This window comes from Homarus americanus, unplaced genomic scaffold (genome assembly GCF_018991925.1).
Source record: "Homarus americanus isolate GMGI-L3 unplaced genomic scaffold, GMGI_Hamer_2.0 scaffold47967, whole genome shotgun sequence".
NCBI classification, from domain to species: Eukaryota; Metazoa; Arthropoda; class Malacostraca; order Decapoda; family Nephropidae; genus Homarus; species Homarus americanus.
Genome location: NW_024731965.1, coordinates 2,436,817 through 2,455,461, shown reverse-complemented (window position 1 = coordinate 2,455,461; position 18,645 = coordinate 2,436,817). Strand labels below are relative to the sequence as shown.

The 18,645-nt window shown below is 37.0% G+C and overlaps 2 protein-coding genes across 3 annotated transcripts; both read left to right on the top strand.

Annotated features, from left to right (window-relative positions):
- The first annotated feature begins 2,644 nt into the window (after nt 1-2,644).
- LOC121868130 (prefoldin subunit 3-like) lies at nt 2,645-8,526 on the top strand. The gene is made up of 5 exons (XM_042368435.1): nt 2,645-2,739; nt 3,210-3,334; nt 4,131-4,296; nt 5,791-5,903; nt 7,115-8,526. Exons 1-5 carry the CDS (start codon nt 2,668-2,670, stop codon nt 7,257-7,259), a joined length of 621 nt encoding a protein of 206 aa, XP_042224369.1. The 5' UTR covers nt 2,645-2,667; the 3' UTR covers nt 7,260-8,526.
- Nucleotides 8,527-10,008: 1,482 nt separating this feature from the next.
- On the top strand, nt 10,009-18,625 carry LOC121868128 (gastrula zinc finger protein XlCGF8.2DB-like). Of its 2 annotated transcripts, XM_042368431.1 has the most exons (4): nt 10,009-10,100; nt 14,086-14,191; nt 14,441-14,657; nt 16,317-18,625. In XM_042368431.1, exon 4 carries the CDS (start codon nt 16,370-16,372, stop codon nt 17,066-17,068), a length of 699 nt encoding a protein of 232 aa, XP_042224365.1. In that variant the 5' UTR covers nt 10,009-10,100; nt 14,086-14,191; nt 14,441-14,657; nt 16,317-16,369; the 3' UTR covers nt 17,069-18,625. The 2 variants fall into 2 exon arrangements, with proteins under 2 accessions (XP_042224365.1, XP_042224367.1); XM_042368433.1 differs by lacking the exon at nt 14,441-14,657.
- Nucleotides 18,626-18,645: the final 20 nt, after the last annotated feature.

The window sequence follows — 18,645 nt, the reverse complement described above, 5'->3', positions numbered from 1 at the left end:
AGCCAAAGGGTAAATTTAAATAACAGTATGGACTGTATTACTTGCCCATTTAGTCAACAGAAGTCATACAAGGAACAACCAGAACACTGTACAGTACAGTACATGCATCTCTTTCTGTTTACTGTATTAAAGTGTACTGTACAATACTGTAGTGTACTCCACATACCTGTACTGTAAATAGAATCAAGCACCCTCTTTAATCTGGGATTGAAGATTGATGCTATTTAGCAGTGCCAGATTTAGAAGTGTTCAGGGTGTGTGGCCAAACAGAGCACCAGGGGCAGATCCAGGAATATCAAAAGGGGGGGGGTTCCAAGAAGTTGTGGGTAGGGGAACGTGGCAAGCAGAGCGAGCCCACCCAGCCGAGGAGCGCTGTAAGCCCACCCCCCCTCCCAGAATTTTTTTTTAAATCTGACCATTATCATGGGCACTTTGAAGCCATGTGCACTTGTTATTAAGAGATATTCTGAGATCAATAGTAATTAATTTTTACTATACAAAAATGTCTTGAATACAATACTGCATTAAAGAAAAAGTTGAAATTTCTGATGAAAAGGGAGGTCCAGACCTCCAGCCCCCTCCCTGGATCTGCCCTGGGCACCCAACTTTAAATATGAGAAAGAAAATATAAAAATTAAGCTTCTTTTGGTTTATTTTTATTGTCACTGGCTAATTAGTTTTACCATAGTAGTACTGTAGCGGGCAACCTGGGGGGGAGGGGGGGTGTTGTTGCTGACTGAGAGGCTTAAGGTTGAAATAAATTTCCCATATTCTTGGCCTATGGTAGTCAATGTTTGTTTTTTAGGTGTTTTATTCTTATATCACAACAGTGTGTTACTAAAATAACTAAGTAGTTTCAGTCTCAGGGATTCCTCACTTTTGTACCTCACAGGCCTAGATCTGCCATTGTATATATATGCTTATACTGTATGGAATTTATAGAGAGATTTATATCAAGGTCATTTAAACAAAAATAAATTCCTCAGATGTTAACCACAATCCAACCCAGCAAGAAATTCTTACAGATGGTGTGTCAAATTCTTCCAAACTGTTGACTGTTCTGTGAGACGTTGAGACATGGCCAACCTTATTCTTTCATTTTGGGTCAGTATGGTACCGTGTGTGGCCCAGGATGTTGTTGTAGCACCATTGATCAGTTAAACCAATGTATGTCTTGACCACTGGCTCCAAAGTGTGACATTGAGCAATATGATAAGGATCTGGCAGTTATCCATGGTACATCATCTTGTTGACAGTAACTTTTTCTATAAATTATTGTCAATCCTTCCAGTGGTTTTAAAGTTCTGGAATGTGAGACAGACACAAGGTTGGAGTTAGTGGTGATAGATGAACAGTGCAGTACCTACCTACAGTATGTTAGTGGTGTGTTGGTGAATGTTGTCTTGGTGGACGTTATTGATCATTTGAGATGTGTTGGTGAATGTTTATGGTGTGTTAGTTTGGGTGGTATGTTGGTGCTTGGACACAACGAGGCCCTGGGTTATGATTGGTGGACACAACGAGGCTCTGGATTATGATTGGTGGACACAACGAGGCCCTGGATTATGATTGGTGGACATTACAAGGTCCTCAACTGTGATTGGCAGACAAAACAAGTTCCTGTAATTGGTGGATGCAACAAAATCCTAAGCTGTGATTTATGAACACCACATGGTCCAGGTCATTGTAAGTCTATCCTTGGCGTCTAAGAATGGCCAAAGGAAGAAAAAGTGCAACACAGAGCGACTACTGTAAGATGATTCACGATCTGTCATGCACCACCAGCACGAGGACTTGAGGGTGCATTACTTCAAGCTTGTTCATTTTTCATGTAGGACGAACATAAGGAAAGTACTTTGTCATATAGATGATAGCTATGGAACTGTCTACCAGCTCAAGCTGTGGAATCAGGCTGCAAAAACCCCTTGACAAATTTATCAAGAACAATAGAGGGATCTTATTCCTATTCAGGCTACTGGCATCCTTCCCTGAGCATGGCCTCCTCTAGTGGGTGGTGATGAGGTAAATGATGAACCAGTCAACTTGTATAACTATATGGTGAGTTTAATGAATAAATATGTTTTCTGTCTAGGATTGTCTTAATCAGTTAGGACCATCTCTCGCCCCTAACATTTAGTAGCTGTATTTCCTGTAGTGATAATTCCCTACAAAATGATGTAAGAACCTTGTCATCTCAATACAATATAATTAATACTATGTCCCAACGCCCACAGTCCACCCCTTTGTATCACCAACGCCCATGTGCACCTCTACTGTCCTCTAATATTTTGAATTTTATTTTTTCCTCCTGGTTTTTAGTAACAGAATAGTTCAAACCATTAATTTACAAATAGAAATTATCATCTATCTAATTATCGCATTAATAATAGTTTAACGCCAACATCGCCAAAATATTTATCGCCAAATATAAAAAATTCGCGAAATTGGCGCTAAAATACCATATCTATCAAACATAAATTATAGTCTCTTAAAATATATTCCCTATAACAAAACTCAATTATTTTCATTGATAAAAATTAAAATATTATATTAAACAAACATTAAAAAAATAACCTTACATATTTAAAGTTGAATTAAGGTTATATTAATGTGACTTTTCCTTAACATTAGAGGATTATTGGAACACTTCAGTAGGGTGTAAACATCATGGCCGGCGACAGTGAAAAACCTTTAGACGAGAGTAAAAGTTATATGGGCATACCAGAGGCCCAGTTTGTAGTAAGTATATAAATAAAGTATATTAACTTCTAGAGAGTAATTAGATTAACTTATAAACTGGAGGACTCAAGTGACACATGACACCAACACCATCTGTCATGAGTCATGCCTTCACTACACACCTCATGCCACATTAGAGTCTCTTTAGTTATTGTAATCTGTAATTTTATCCTTAATGTAATCAAATATAATAAGATTGAGATGAAGTTCAAGTTTATATAGATTTTATTAGGTTAGGTAACTTACTGGTACAACACTGGCCCTCTGTAAAGTTGACAATGATCATTTAAATAATTCGTAATTATTTATATTAATATGATCCAATTATTATCTCAAGTTAAACAGAAAACTGAATAACTTTCCCACGTGAAAAATACTAGAACTGAAAGCGGACTGTTGGGTTATTTAGAAACATTAAAACTAATAATGTGGACCCATTATGTGTTAAAGACCCGTGCACGTACTTACAGGAAGATGTCGACTCATTCATGAAGAAGGAAGACAACGCCAATGCACAAGAGGTTATCAAGCGCTTAGATGAGCAGCTGAACAAATACAAATTTATGGAGGTTCATCTACAGGCAAGGCGTAAAAAGTAAGTCACGTGCTGCCGTTGTTTGACTTTCTTCCTGGTGGAGTTACTGTACTACTTCTTCCTGTATATTTTAGTCGTCCATGTGACCAAAGTTCTTGCCTTGGACGGTAATATCCATCCATTACACCTCCACTTTTCATCCATAGTTATATTCCTTTTTCTCAGACAATCCCCGACTTAGTTTTTGTATGTCGATGTCTTATCCGTCAGTATCCACTCACTCTGTTCATAAGCTGTTGCCACCTATTCAAGCTTGCCTTTAATTACATGATTTTCATTTCGTCATTTCTTATGTTGTTCTGTTATGTACTGAGGCCACTGGTGATTATGATGACAATATGAAAACTAATGATAAAATATTGTAATTGTAGTAATTGTCTGGTAAGAGCATTGGGTTCCCAGCTGGTACACTCACCACTTATGCACTCTGCAGGAATTGAATAAAGGAATCAATAGGTTCTGTCAATAATGCTGCATTGTATTTCTTTATTAAAAACATTCCTACAATTTGTAACTTGGCTTCTTTGGGTAGCCTCGACTAGTAATGTGTCGGTCCCTGCCTAACGTCCCCTCACACTGGCAACTCCTACAACAGTCTGATAGTTTGGAAAGGATCATACAGTTGAAACAAGCTCTCTGTGTCCCTCTTCCCATAACAGTCTTCACTTTGTATCTTCATATATTAGTTTCACTCCAGTCACCAATTCCTACTTTAATTTCAGATATTGATTTGTTGGTGAAGAAATTAAATATTGTGTTTATCGAATGTGAGCTTAAGTTCTGTTTTGTTTTTCAGGTTGAAGTCTCAGATTCCAGACATCAAGAGTTCTCTACAAATTGTGAAAGAAATGAAAACGAGGAAGGACACGGCAGAAGTCATTGAGACGAGGTATCTCCTCTCAGACCAGGTGTACATGAAGGCAAACATTCCACCTACAGATCGCGTTTGTCTTTGGCTAGGAGTAAGTCTTATAAAATCCTTCTATACATAAGGGATAACCCATATCAGAGACCTTGTCATAGAAGAGGAACACCATGTTAGAACACATCAGTTAGATTAAGTGAATGACAGCAAGTGATGAGTCTTGTTTGTTCTTGGTTCCAGCCATCTTGTAATAGAGCAGGAAAGGGTTTGTAAGAGTCGAGGGTTTCCATCACCTATGATCTACACCACAGAGAGATAGCAATTCAGGAGTGTTATTTCTAAGATTGTGAATATTATGAATTAATTATAAGTAGTGTATAGACATCAGTTATTCCTATGCTCTGTCCTTATTACCACAAGAAAACTTCCTAGTTGGTTATTATTTAAGTTCTAAAGCTCACAGTGGCATCCTGTAGTGTTCGTAGGATTATACTAACACCAGTTGATAAGAAAATAGTTCGGTGAGACACAAATTGCCCGTCAGTATTCACACACGACCTCACTCGACCCTTTGCTGCAGAAGAGTATTTATGTGTTTTCATTGTATAACTAAGAAGTGGTGGTAAAAAGGAAGTCCAGAGGATGTGTCTGTGTGGAGGAATGCCTGTGGTTCTTTGCAAAATATCACTCAACTGCTTGGGGCATTTAAAATACATAGGGCAGTATAAAAATGGATTATCTCGGAAATACTAAGGAAAGTGTGAATGAGCTGTAGCCATCATCATCATTCTCCATAATACAGAAACAAACTGGAGAAAGAGAGTTTTCCATCTTTGGTTTGTGCTGTACAGGTACGGTATAAGAAAACAATCATACATGACAAAGAAAGAAATGGGCTTTATGGTGGGGCATAGATCTGTGGATGAGATAGCTAGAATAAGGATGATTTTTGCACCTTGATAGCCTCTTGACTTTATAATAATGGGCTATATAATGTACAGTATTGGAAGAGGATTTTAGAAGCAGTGAAGGTGTTTGATCAAGGTAGCAGGGGATGAGGGAAAACTGGGATATATGATCTTATTACAGTTGTCTTAAGTGATAGAGTTCTTGTTCATGTTGAATATAAATGGCTAGTGACCCTCTTTTGTTTTTAAATGTCTCGGTGCTCATATACATCAGGATCCTAAAGACGAAATATTTCATCATCATGGTATAAATGGCTGTTATTTGATCACACACACACGTCTTTTTTCCCATTTGATTGTTGTAATTATTTCTTGATAATGTTACAAAGTGCCCGATGACTCCGTGTTTTATCAAGTAAAGGCTGAGTATTCTTTCGTGATAGTAAGGAGAGTCAGCACTGTATATACCACAAAAGTTTATACTCTGTTATGGGAATTAGTATACAGTAGTGAATTTAAGTAGTTTACAAATGTGTTAGCTTCTTGTGAATGTCATAAAGAACTTCGTGGGAGGAATGGATCAACATCCTACCAGTTACGCTCTCAAGGGCAGCTGGGGTCAACCATTACTGACCATGAAGATACGTTTTCATACCTAATGATGGTTTAACTGATCTTGACAGGCTAATGTGATGCTGGAGTATGGTCTTGGGGATGCTGAAGGTCTTCTATCCAAAAACTTAGGCAATGCCACAAAGAATCTAAAACAAGTGGAGCATGATCTTGACTTTTTAAGGTAAGTTTCATTCTTTTCGTCTCAACTTGAAATTGTCACTACTGTAATGTTGTCCAGCCATTTGTCAGTCAGGTTCGTATAGAGCCACCAATAGTTATTTTGTAACACCTCACTCACCATATTTGGTTATATATGAAAATAGAGGACAAGAAGTATTCCTGTGAGAGTTTTCATCAAATCATCTTACAACAGGGTCACTATAACTTACTATATATTGTTTGGTATGGAGTTACCTTCCAGACAATGTTATTTATTACCTTTTGAGTTATACATGGCTACTTGTACACTTAGACAACCGATTAATGAATAAACCAGGGAATATATAGATGTATAATACACTAAAATATTATTTATTAACTGCTGATAAATTCACTGCAGTACTATTTACTAATTGCTGAAGAAAGATATGAGTGATTTTGCAGTGTTTTCAGCACTAGTGAATTGTTTAGAAAAACTGGCCCTTGAAAACAAGACCAGCTATTATTATTATTACATTATTGCTGTATTATTATTATTATAAGCATGAGAGAGAGGGGGAAGGAGGGAGCTTGGACAATCAGCTGTTTGAGCTGTGAAAACAAATGACCACAATGACTTGGGGGGTGGGGGGGTTTTCTTGTTTGGAAAGTTGATTCATTTTTTATCAACCCTCTTCCTCCTGTTCCTAGATACAGTTTCACCTCCCACACACTCTTTATCTTTATAATACTGTACAGATTTTTCTATTCATAACACAAATTCTTTTACTTACATATAACACTTTACAGTATAAAACAGTTATCTCAGTGAAAAAAGTAGTCAAAGACCAGACTTACTGTACAGTACTGCAGCCTGATTTTCAACCCAGAAAGTTTTATCTCGTATCTTTTATTGAAGATGTATTAGTGTTTTACCAACCTTGTTATGTACTTAAATACGTTAGTTATTGAAGTGTAGTAACATTATAACAAGACAAGTAGTGTTATGTCACCCCCCTCTATTGACTCACTTTTTTCAGACTTTCGCATTTTCCGGACTGGGGTGTACTGTTACCGTACCCCAATTAGTCCAGTGTATTGAGGTTGTACTGTACTGTATTCTAAAATAAATACATACATGGTTAGCTTTATTCAGCAGTAGTACAGTACAGTATAGTCGTAGCTTCATTATTGTAACAGTCTTTACTTGTAGTTCTTCATAAAGAGTTTAAAATAATTTTCCTACCTGTACAGAAACCAGTGTACCACGACTGAAGTGACAATGGCTCGTATTTACAATTGGGACGTGAAGAGGCGACGAGCAGAGAAGGCAGCAGCAGAAGATAAACCCTTGAAGGGCAGAGGCAGAGGCCGGGGGAGGGAATTCAGTTTTGAATAGTGGATTATGCTTTAACAAGTTCTGTTATCTTCGGCATTTTATTTTTCTCCTCACCTTGTTATCTGATGTAAGTCGGAATGGATCAGGGTGTGAACATGTATCAATTTAAAAAAATTGAAGCTTCAATAAATTGCTACCATACAGTTTACTTAAAGGGGGATTACCTCGCATCACCATTTAAAGTGCATAAATTACAGATGATTAACAAGGATAAGGGGGCTGTTAGTAGCTTCATCATTATTCTTAGTAATGGAAAGAAAATTTGTAGTTATTATTTCTCTGTTTTACTCAGTATGCAGGGGAATCCTGCCAAGATCTTTTAAAAGTTATGTACTGTAAGCATTGCATTCATTATTGTGTTTATGAGTTTTGGTCCAAACATTTCAGAAATAAACTTTTCTATGCGTATTCTGTTTGTCATTATTACGTTAAAAGACATTTATTTTACTTAGTGTCAATATATTGTTCACTCCTTTACGTTTTATAAAATAGACAAACTTTAGAAGTTACTGAGTTGTACAGACTAAACAACAACTACTTGTATATCTCACCAGTTGTGTTAAGTTTTGGTAGCCATGTGGCACGAGTCACATATACTGTACTGCACGCGCCATAAGTTTACTCGTGTCAGATCGAGATCAAAAGAGATACAGTAATGAGCACTCGGATATGTTCAACCCTCCTTGATCCACAACACATATTTGTGAGAATGAAACATTTTACTTTTACTCTTTTTTTTAGATATCTTGATTATCTTTGAGGTTTATCAAATGTAATTTTGTTGTTTATTTCAAATAATGTATTTGAGGTTTCAACTTCCTGTAAGGTCTCATTGTTAATAAGTTGTTACTTTACTTTTTTACATTTAAAGTCATGGTATGTAATGGTTGCCAGTTCATGTTAAAAGTAATCACAAAGCATCAGCAGTGTATATGGCCTTACTTAGTTTTAGAAATTACAGTTTTCATACTCACAGATAGCACAAAAACACTTCTTAAATAAGGAGTGTATTTTTCATCACTGTAAACCTGATACATTTTGCTTCGACTTTGCTCTATAATATTTAATGTAGTTTTAAACTTAATGCCTATGCATTACTCTTCAAAACCTAGCACTTTCTTGACAAACCAATCTAACATTGCATTACTATAACATTACTTTGAAAAACTGCCATTGTCTATGTTTAATCCCGTCACTTGAGATTAGTTGGAGAAACCTGATAAAAACACAAGTCATCCTGCTGATCTCAATAAAAATTATTATTAAATATTGTATTTTTTACCCGACGGAAGACTCGTCCTCAGTTTGGGGCAGTCGGTCAACTGCCGTAGGTGCTGTATGGTACTTGTACTTTAAACGTCAGAATAAAAAATGCTGTGTTTGGAAAAAAATGGAAGTTTAAATATAGGTACGTACAATGCAGGAAGAGCAGGCGGTATTGTGGAAAGTTCAGTGTCGGCTGTGTGTGAGAATTGAGGTGGTTCTAGACAGCTGATTACGTACTTGTAAGAACGATAGATGTGCAATATAGTGGAAGAGGAGTGAATGTGAAATGGGTGGTGAAGGAATATTGATCTTTTTATAAGTGGATGAAGAAAGTGCAACAGGTGGAAAGGGTGAGTGCATGAATTAAGGCTCTGAAGTTACTAGTTGGCAATGATCTGATGACTGCTTTATGTATGCTTCACAGGTTGGGCTGAGAGAAAGTGAAGGATGGATTGATGTGTGTAAGGGAGATGGGGAACTGGAGCACTACTGTACTGACTGATAAAGTAAGTGGTCATGGTGCACACTGTTGAGGGTTATGTATGTGTACAAGGTGGAAGGAGAATGAAGGCTCAAGTTTAGGGATGTAGTGAGCACAGTTGTATTGTAACATGTTTAAGAAGAGGGTTGACCATGGAGCAGTCAGGTGGCATAAAAAATTAAGAATGATAACTTTCTAGCGTGTTAGGTGTGTAAAGGTTATAGCAGGGGAAGAATGTGTGTGTGATGCTTAAAAAATGTAGAGAAAGGAGGGAGGTGTATGTAAGGAGAGGAGAGTAATGTGGTGTTGCAAAATGGAGTGTAAAAAGTGATAGGTAAAATAGAAGACTGTATGGAAGATGGATGGAGTGGAGTGGGTGGCAGACTAGAATGTTGCTGACTTCAACTGTTCATCAGACACAGTTAACCATGTGGTCTTAATCAGAATGGAGGAACTAGGTATTGAGATGTCCCTGGACTGTGTTAGTAAGTTATATTAACATGAGTGACATGATCAGTGCTGGAGATCAGATGGTGTTAAAGTCAGCTTGACCAAGAAATGAAAAATGAGAAAAAAAACTGAATATCTACAAAATTAACAAAAGAGAGATTAAATAAGAGCATTAGACACTGAACAAATAAAAAAGTCTTAGAGTAACAATAAAAGAACCAACGGCCAGCATTCTCATAAATAGTGTAATGATAAAAAAAATACAAAACAATTAACTAACTACCACTAAACTAATAAAATAAGAAAATACTAATAAAAATATGAAATTTAAATATAAAATGCAAATAAAACAAAGAAAAAATAGAACACATAACATACTTTATAATTCAGATCCCTTAAATCACAAAATCACACACATACATAAAATACAAAAATAAACCTAAAAATACACATTTAAAAATAGATATTAAACTAAAAATAATAAACAAAATAAATAACACTACCTCTAAACTACATACGGTACATAATTATCTGCCTGAAGCTGTCGACCAATCAGCATCGAGTATTTCCCTTGTTGTTGTGTGACCCCTAACTGTAGAATGGCTGTTATTTTTCACCATTATCCTCTAATTATGGCTCTATAGGTAAGTAATATCACTAATAAAAGTAATTATATATCTAACTTCACTTATCTAAGCATTATTATATGGGTTGGGATGATAAATAATTGACTATTAATGTTTCTTAAGGTCACGTCCATTAGGTCACCTTATTGAGGGAATTATTTATTTATAGGTAGTAATGATGGTTAGAAGTACAATTTGGAGACTTTATCTGTAGTAGATTGGATAACTGTGAGGAATTGTGTTCTTAGTAAATGTCTCTACCATTTGTTTCACTGAAAACTTCAACATCATCATTATTAATTTCTAACTAAAGCTCTTTACCTAATTCCACTATCTTGTTACTAATATTCCATTCATGCAATGTTTTGTAACCTGATCCAATGCTGTACTAATGTTCTTTGTACATGACACGTTGTACTCCTTCCAAAACTGTCTGAGCGTTTTTTTCACCTTCAGTAGCAGCGACGGCCTGAGCGAAGGTCGTGCTTAAATAATACGCTTTAAAGGCAGCAATAGCACCTTGATGACAGAGGTAGTGTTAGGTGGAATGTACACTACCTTAACATCAGGGTGCATGTCGTCCAGGTGTGGTGGGTGTCCCGGAGCATTATCCTAAATCAGTAAAACCTTGAATGGAATCCGTTGTTGCAGACTCGAGGAATGAAACAAGTCATGAACCAATCCTCAAATAGTACTAGGGTCATCCACGCTTTCTTGTTACTGCGATAAAACACCGGCAGTGTGTGCTTGCTGACATGTTTAAAAGCCCTGGGGTTCTCTGAATGATAGATCATGAAGGGCTTTAGCTTGAAGCCAGCAACATTCCCCCCGAATAGAAGTGTAATTCTGTCCTTGAATGCCTTGAATCCTGGCATTTTTTCGCCTCTTTGTGGATGTATGTCCGCTCAGGCATGCGCTGCCACAATAATCCAGTCTCATCCACATTGAATATTTGCTCAGGCAAATAATTTCCTTCCACAATCACATGATCTAACTCCTCCTTAAAAGCTTCGGCAGCACCAACATCGGCACTAGCTGCCTCTCCACTCACCTTAACATTATGTAGACTGTAGCTTTTTTTAAATCTGTTAAACCACCCATGACTTGCTGTGAAGGTTTGCTCACATTCATCTCCTGCCTGCTCCTTCAGGCTTTGGAACAGGCTTCTTGCTTTAGCCTGTATGGTTAGAAGGCTTAAGGGTACACGCTTCTGTATCTGGTCTTCTATCCATATCACCAATAATTTTTCCATATCGTGAATAGGACCTTGTCTTTTCTTTGATATTATAGTTCCCTTTATAGGTGTTGTTCCTTTCACTACTTCACGAATACGTTCCTTGTCCTTCAGAATAGTGGATATGGTCGAGTGTGAGAAACCTAGGTCGCGTGAGATTGTTGCTACAGTTTTTCCATTCTCATATTGCATTATTATCTTCATTTTCATCTCAAAAGTAATTGCCTGTCTCCTTTTCTTCTGAGCACCACCAGCACTCTCACTTGTACGCTTTCCTGTCATTATAAAGTCAATTAATACGATAACGTAAGTACACAGCGAGATCAGTATAGTATACGACAGCCAAACACCAACTAAGCGCTGTACCCACACGGTGACCCAACAAGCCACGCTCTCGCCCGGGATGGAAACGTTTCGGTATAGAAAATGCGCGCGTCATTTGAAAATATTTTTGGTCACGACTGCGGCGATCGTATGTGCGGACGGTCGTACGGTCAGAGCAGGTCGTAAGCGCGGTTGGACGAAAGTTGAGTCAGTCGTAAGTCGGGGACTACGTGTGATACCTTTATTAGTGACCATAAAGGGAAATCAATAATCAGAATAAGTTTTTCTTATGTTTATCTTTATGATTTAAAAAAATATGACCTTTTTGTCACTGATATGACCCACTAACAACAACAATGGTTTCCACAAGACGAGGAAAATTGTGGGGTAAAACACATAAAAAAACAATCAAGCATTTGGCATTTTGACCTAACCTTTGTTAATGTTAAGTGTATCCACATGATCAGCCTTGACCAATCAGGGGACGGTACTTTGTCACATGAGAGACCTGGACCAGGGTGACCAGATAAAGTATTAAATTTAGTACTTTTGTGAGTTTTCAGTTGTATTGTAATTTCTTGTTACTATGAAGGCCAGCACAGGGTCAGAAATAAAGAGAAATAACCAGAGAATTCTTTATCCAGTAACACCAGTTTAGTACAGTACCAGATACTGTACAAAGTAATTCCTTCCCAGTGTAATATTTAGCACTGGGGGGGAGGGGGCCTAACACTTGTTCTGGTCAGCCTGACAGTGATCACAACATGATATATACTGCATCACTTTTCCTGTTAAGAGTGGCTTCATTTTATCTTTCTCCAATTGTTAAATAAGATAAGCTTTTGTAAATTTAGGGCTTGCTTATCATTAGGGTAGATTAGGTCAGGTCGCCAAAGGTTTGATTGGTCGTAAAGTCCCGTCCACTTGTACAAATCATTCCTTGTGGTAGTGGGTCATGTGTCCATAAACGTACAACAGTGTCAAAGATAACCTTTTAACCTCTCGTGTACCGTGTTGCTTCCAAGCTGAAAAGTCATCTGCTGTTAACTAGATAAAATATTAAAAGTGGCAGTCCTGCAGTGAAGTCGTTAAAGCATCGTCAGAAATATAAAACTTAATTATGTTAGTAATTTCCGAGTCCTGTACGTATGTGTTCTGCTGAATCTTTACCCTAACCTAAACTAGCCAATTGTGTGATTAAATAGCCATGTGTATGACTACTTTGTCTAGTTAAACTGTAATTGATAGTCATTTTTTGATATGGTCAGTATTTTACCTTTCTATCTTATCATAATACTTTTTTGTTTTTCAGGACAACAATGAAAATCAGTCTTGAGTTTTTGTGTCATCCTCAGAGCTCTATTATACGTACCATATGTTTCCTTGTTATTGTTGTTCATACTCATACAGGGTATCCCTCACTTTATGACTGGGTTAGGTTCCTTGAAAACCATCCATTAAGTGATTATTCCTATCCCAACGTAATATAACATTGGGAAAAATAGGCTTCGCTTCACAATGACTAGATAACACCAATATTATGCCTAAAAAAATTTATTATGTCCACAAACAACAAAAAACTCTACCTAACTACTGTAAATTATTATCTAACTACCATACTATAATTTAGATCCTAACACATTAAAAGCAAATAATAAAATATTCGTATAAGCGTGAATACCTTTCATATACAGTACAGTAGTGTAGTGATCATCAGGTAATAATATAAAATTCTTAAAAGTGAATTCTCGTGTCTCGAACGTTGATAAAGTGACGGGTGCCTGTACAGTAGTTGGTTCATGTGGGTAAATAACAGACAGTTCACATGGGGGAAAGATTGATAGGTCATTGTGAAGTGCGTCTGTCACGTGTAACATAGTGTCACCGCTTGTGAATGGTTGTGTGACGGCAGTGTCTTTACAGCTAAAACTTGGGACAAAAAAAAACTTGAATATAAAAAGTGCTAGTTTGGAGGTGAAGTTTATGAAGAAAGTTATAAAGTGTATTTAAACTGGTACTATAATATGAACTGATAAGTAATGCAGGCAGGTAACACATCCTCATAGTACAGTAGCTACTAATGTTATTGAATATACAAAGTTTTAATATATGACCAAAGCTTCAGGAACGTACCGTGTCTAGTTTGTATATTACGACTAGTGACGTATTGTTTGTGCATATATGGAAGTTCGCGTGTATATGGACTGTTGATATATATATATACTGTACACGGTATATATGCCCGTTTTCTGCTCCTTCGTAACAGCAAACAATGTGACGAGAACATAACATGCCTCTTTTATTGGTGGGTATTTAAGATTAACTTGATTGTGTTTGGAGCGCCTTACCCGATATATTATTTACACACAGTACAGTTGGCATGCAGTATTCATGTCATAAGTATATAATTGTTAACTACAGCTGTATCCTTCCTCTACACTGCAGGTAGTTGCAACGATTGAGTGCAACTATATCGTCTTGTCAGTTGGTGCCGCAGGCTGAGATAGGTCACAGGTCATTAATGGACGTCATCTCTCTTGTGCAGGAAAAGGTATTGTTGTTTTGTGTTTAATTATGGTGTTTAGGGAGAGTATTTGTACTAATATCATTCTAGAACTCTACAACACTTCCATAACCTCTGCAGTACTGTCTAGTATAATGAATTAACCAGTTGAATAAGTTATCTTTAGTGTGATGACTTAACCTGTTAGTGTGTGATGATTTAACCCATTGAGTGAATATATCTTTAGTGTGATGACATAACAAGTATAGTGGATACAGTGCTCACCTCCTGTTCCAGGGGTCTGTGGTTCGATCCCAGACACTCCCAGTTCACCCAGCTGTAAATGTATACCTAAGTTTACAACTTGGGGAGGTGAATGCAGTGGAGTCCGGTACCAACTATGCTGCCTCCTTGTGTACCGAAGGCTTAGTATACGGTGCGCTGTATCCACGCTGTCCTTAAGCGGCAGTCATGCCTATGGGACCCACTTTCACATGATGAAATAACCTTTTGAGTATGATGTCTCTTAAATATAGTACAGTATTTTGTCTCCTTGTGTATCATGATTATAATGTATTAATCTGTTGAGTAAGATAACACCTTTTCTTTAAAACCCCAGAAAGCATTAAATCTTTTCATCGAGGTTTGTCTGTGCTAAAGACTGAAGATACTGTGTGTGAAGGCAGAGGTTCTGTAAGAGTGATGGGCCCTCCCTGATGGCCCTGTTGGTCCAGTGAGAGTGAGTGGTGGTGGCACTATTGAGGGTAGCACGTCACAATACTGACTGGGGACACACCTATAGAATAGGAAAAGAAATGAGATATCTCTACAAATGTGCAAGGATGGAATTTTTGAGGAGAGTCCATTGTTTTTTATTAAGGTAGTTTTTTGTGAATCAAATTAGTGCCCCGGTATGATGCCCAGCCCACAGATGACAACAGTATTCTATCTGAGAGCACACTCAGCTTACATAAATGATTGACAGGGCCTGACTCAGAACACAGGTTCAAGTTTCACTGAAGCAGTCTTGGCTAAATATCTGAAGAAACTTTTAATGGTAAGATTTGAAGCTAGGGTGATGCCAAAATCTCAATGTTGTGTGATGATGGAATGATGGTGTTGACAATTTTTTTGTTCAATTGTGCAGTTTGATACGATGAAGGAAATCAGTAAGGATACTCACCAGTCAGTCACACATGTGAAGTCCTCTTGTAGAGATGATGTGTGTTGTCTGGCATTAAAAATGGTATCTCATGAGACTGGGGAGGCGTAGTGAAGGATAATGGATGGTTGGGTCATCTGTATAAAAGGGGTCCAACGAATTACCCCAAAGTACCCAAAAGTATATTAAATCAGGGTAAAATCTTAACGAATATCTGTTATACATACACAAAACATGTCTAATAATATTTTTAGTGAAATTTGGTAAAAATAATTTGTAAGATGAAATAATAAACAGCAAAAAACTTTCAGTATTGGCGAACGCTAAATTCCAAAGAGTTCGTGAACAAGGGAGATAACTCAGATCCATCGTGATGCACTTCGCTAACCTAACCTAACCTAACGAAAAGTAAATCCTACGGCTATGTTAAATACCCCAAAGTAACAGAAACATCGGTAATTATATCTCTATTTTGGATAGGTGACTTTGGAATTTGGCGTTTTTCGCTGTTTATTATTTCATTATTTTGACTACATTTCAATGAAAACATTATTAATCATGTTTTATTCATGTAAAACATATATTTGTTAAGATTTTACCCTGATTTAATATACTTTCGGGTACTTTTGGGTAATTCATTGGACCGGTATAAAAGTGAAAAGAATTTTGTCCACAGTCCTTGTCGTGTCACCACCAAGCACCTTTTCTTGTCACATAAGGACATCTGGGAGGACCGCAACTTTTCTGCAGAAATTGCATTCTGTATAAACTATGTCAGTCTACTATAACTCTTTCACAGTACAGTACTAGCACTCAATGAAACTCTTGCCTTGGTGTTTTTCCTCTCTGGTATGACCTCAATCACTTCAAATCATCCTGTTTTAGTTATTTTAAGAAGAGGATGCCTCGGTGAATAGATTTAACGGTGACATTCTCTCCTTGCTAAAGAAGAATTTTGCAGTATTGTACTTGTGTTGGGAATATTGTCTAATGCAAAATGTTTTGTTTCAGGCACTGTGACGTAACATCTCGAGACCAAATGTCACACTAACTTGAAGTACACAATGTCTAGTGGAGAAACACAGTCCTCCTGTGAGGAATGTGGCAAGTCATTTTTTGGGAAGATTTGTCTTGAAACACACTTGCTCGTGCACAATGACATTAAAAAGTTCACTTGTGGTGAATGTGGGAAACAGTTTTCACAAAAAAGTCATCTTGAGCAGCACTACCTGGCACACAATGGTATTAAAAACTTTAGATGTGATGAATGTGGGAAACTATTTTCTCAAAAAAATCATCTCAAGACACACTCACTAGTGCACAGTAACATTAAAAACTTTAGATGTAATGAATGTGGGAAACAATTTAAACAAAAAAGTCATCTTGAGCAACACTTCCTTGTGCACAATGGTATTAAAAACTTTAAATGTGGTGAATGTGGGAAACTATTTAAACAGAAGAGTCATCTTGAGCAGCATTTCCTTGTTCACAATGGTATTAAAAAGTTTAGATGTGATGAATGTGGGAAACTATTTACACAGAAAAGTCATCTCAAGACACACTTGCTTGTGCACAGTGATGTTAAGAACTTTAAATGTGGTGTATGTGGGAAACAGTTTTCACAAAAAAGTCATCTTGAGCAGCATTTCCTTGTTCACAATGGTATTAAAAAGTTTAGATGTGATCAATGTGGGAAACCATTTACACAGAAAAGTCACCTCAAAAGACACTTGCTTGTCCACAGTGATATTAAAAAACTTTAGATGTACAGTAGTGACTGTGGGAAACATTATTGAAACAAGGTACTCCGAAGAGACAGTCTTGCCGTGTACAATGATGTTTTAAAGTTTAAATGTGGAAGCATACGGTAGTCCCCCTAGAGGTCTCTCAAGTGTCGTGTTAACCGGACCCTCGAAAAAGAACAATACAGTATTAAGTGCTTGAAAACCTTAATCATTTCTAAATTGAACTCAACTTTTTATGGGAACTATGGGTTAGGACTTTTACCTCCCATAATTTGACCTTTTTCACCAATATTGTGCCAATTTTTTGCTAAAGAATAGTGGTTCTCAGACATGCTGGTGTTACAACACTAGAGTACAGTACACATAAGCAAACTGTACCGCACATAACCTAAGGAATGATTTAATGATAGGTGTGTGTGTGTGCATCATGCTCTCCTCACGGGCTATTGTCAGCTGAGCACCCATCACCACCCTGTATCAGCTAGCCAGCATGTCAACCAATTTACAGTACATCCATTTTTATCAATCTTTTGCTATTAAAACAATAAGAATGTGTAAATTAAAATTACATGTAAAGTAACTTCCAAATAAAAGCATTCCTTAAAAGTAGGTGTAAAGTTACTTCCAAATGCAAGCATTCCTTATTAGTAGGTGTAAAGTTAACTTCCAATTACAGTACTGTACAGGCAAGCCTTATAAGTAGGATTTAAGTAACTACAAATTACAACAATTCCTTATAAGTAGGTGCAAGCATTTCTTATAAGTATGTATAATGGGACTTCCAAGTACAAGCAAGCCTTACAAGTAGGTGTTTACCTCTTCACTATGGGGAAGCAACCTTAAGATTTGATTTGGTTAATGCCTGATGATTTTATTCAGCTCAGAGGTGACCCTGTACACAATGGGTTAAGTAATTTACCTGTCATTATAAGTTATAAGCAATGGTGGACAGTAATGAAGTATTTTTACTTTATTACTTCAATAATGATTTAATACTTTGAAGTAACTTTGCTTAAATAAAGAGTACAATATTTTCTCTTTAAATTACTTGAGTAAACTCAAGTAATTTTAAGAGAAAATATTGTACAGGGTACTTTATACTTGAGTAAATTTATTATTTATACCACTGTTACCCGTTACAATCTGAAAATGAATGAACCAATCAAAATGTAGCAAAAGATATTTGGGCTTGTCTCTGCCAATCACAATACAATGCAGTCTCCCATCACTCAACACTCAGAAGTGCCACAGAGTGCTCAGTCATCACTGCCTCAGTTCAGTTTGATCTTGTGCTGTGTGTTTTGGACGATACAGAGGACACCACAGCCAAAACATATGAACAGTGGCAGATATTACACCTCCTTGGCCACAGCTAGGTACAGTACTCTACTATACTGTAAGTTTTTCAAAGCAAAGTCAAATGACAAAATATGCAGTGAAACTTCAGTGCTTGTTGTGCCAACCCGGGGATGCTGTAAATAAATTGTTACTGAAACTTAATTCTAAGTTCTGGTAGTAGTGCTCACTGTACATTTGTCATCTTTTATATAATGTAATAAATGTGTACAAGAGTTACTGAAGTCTTTTTATTACAG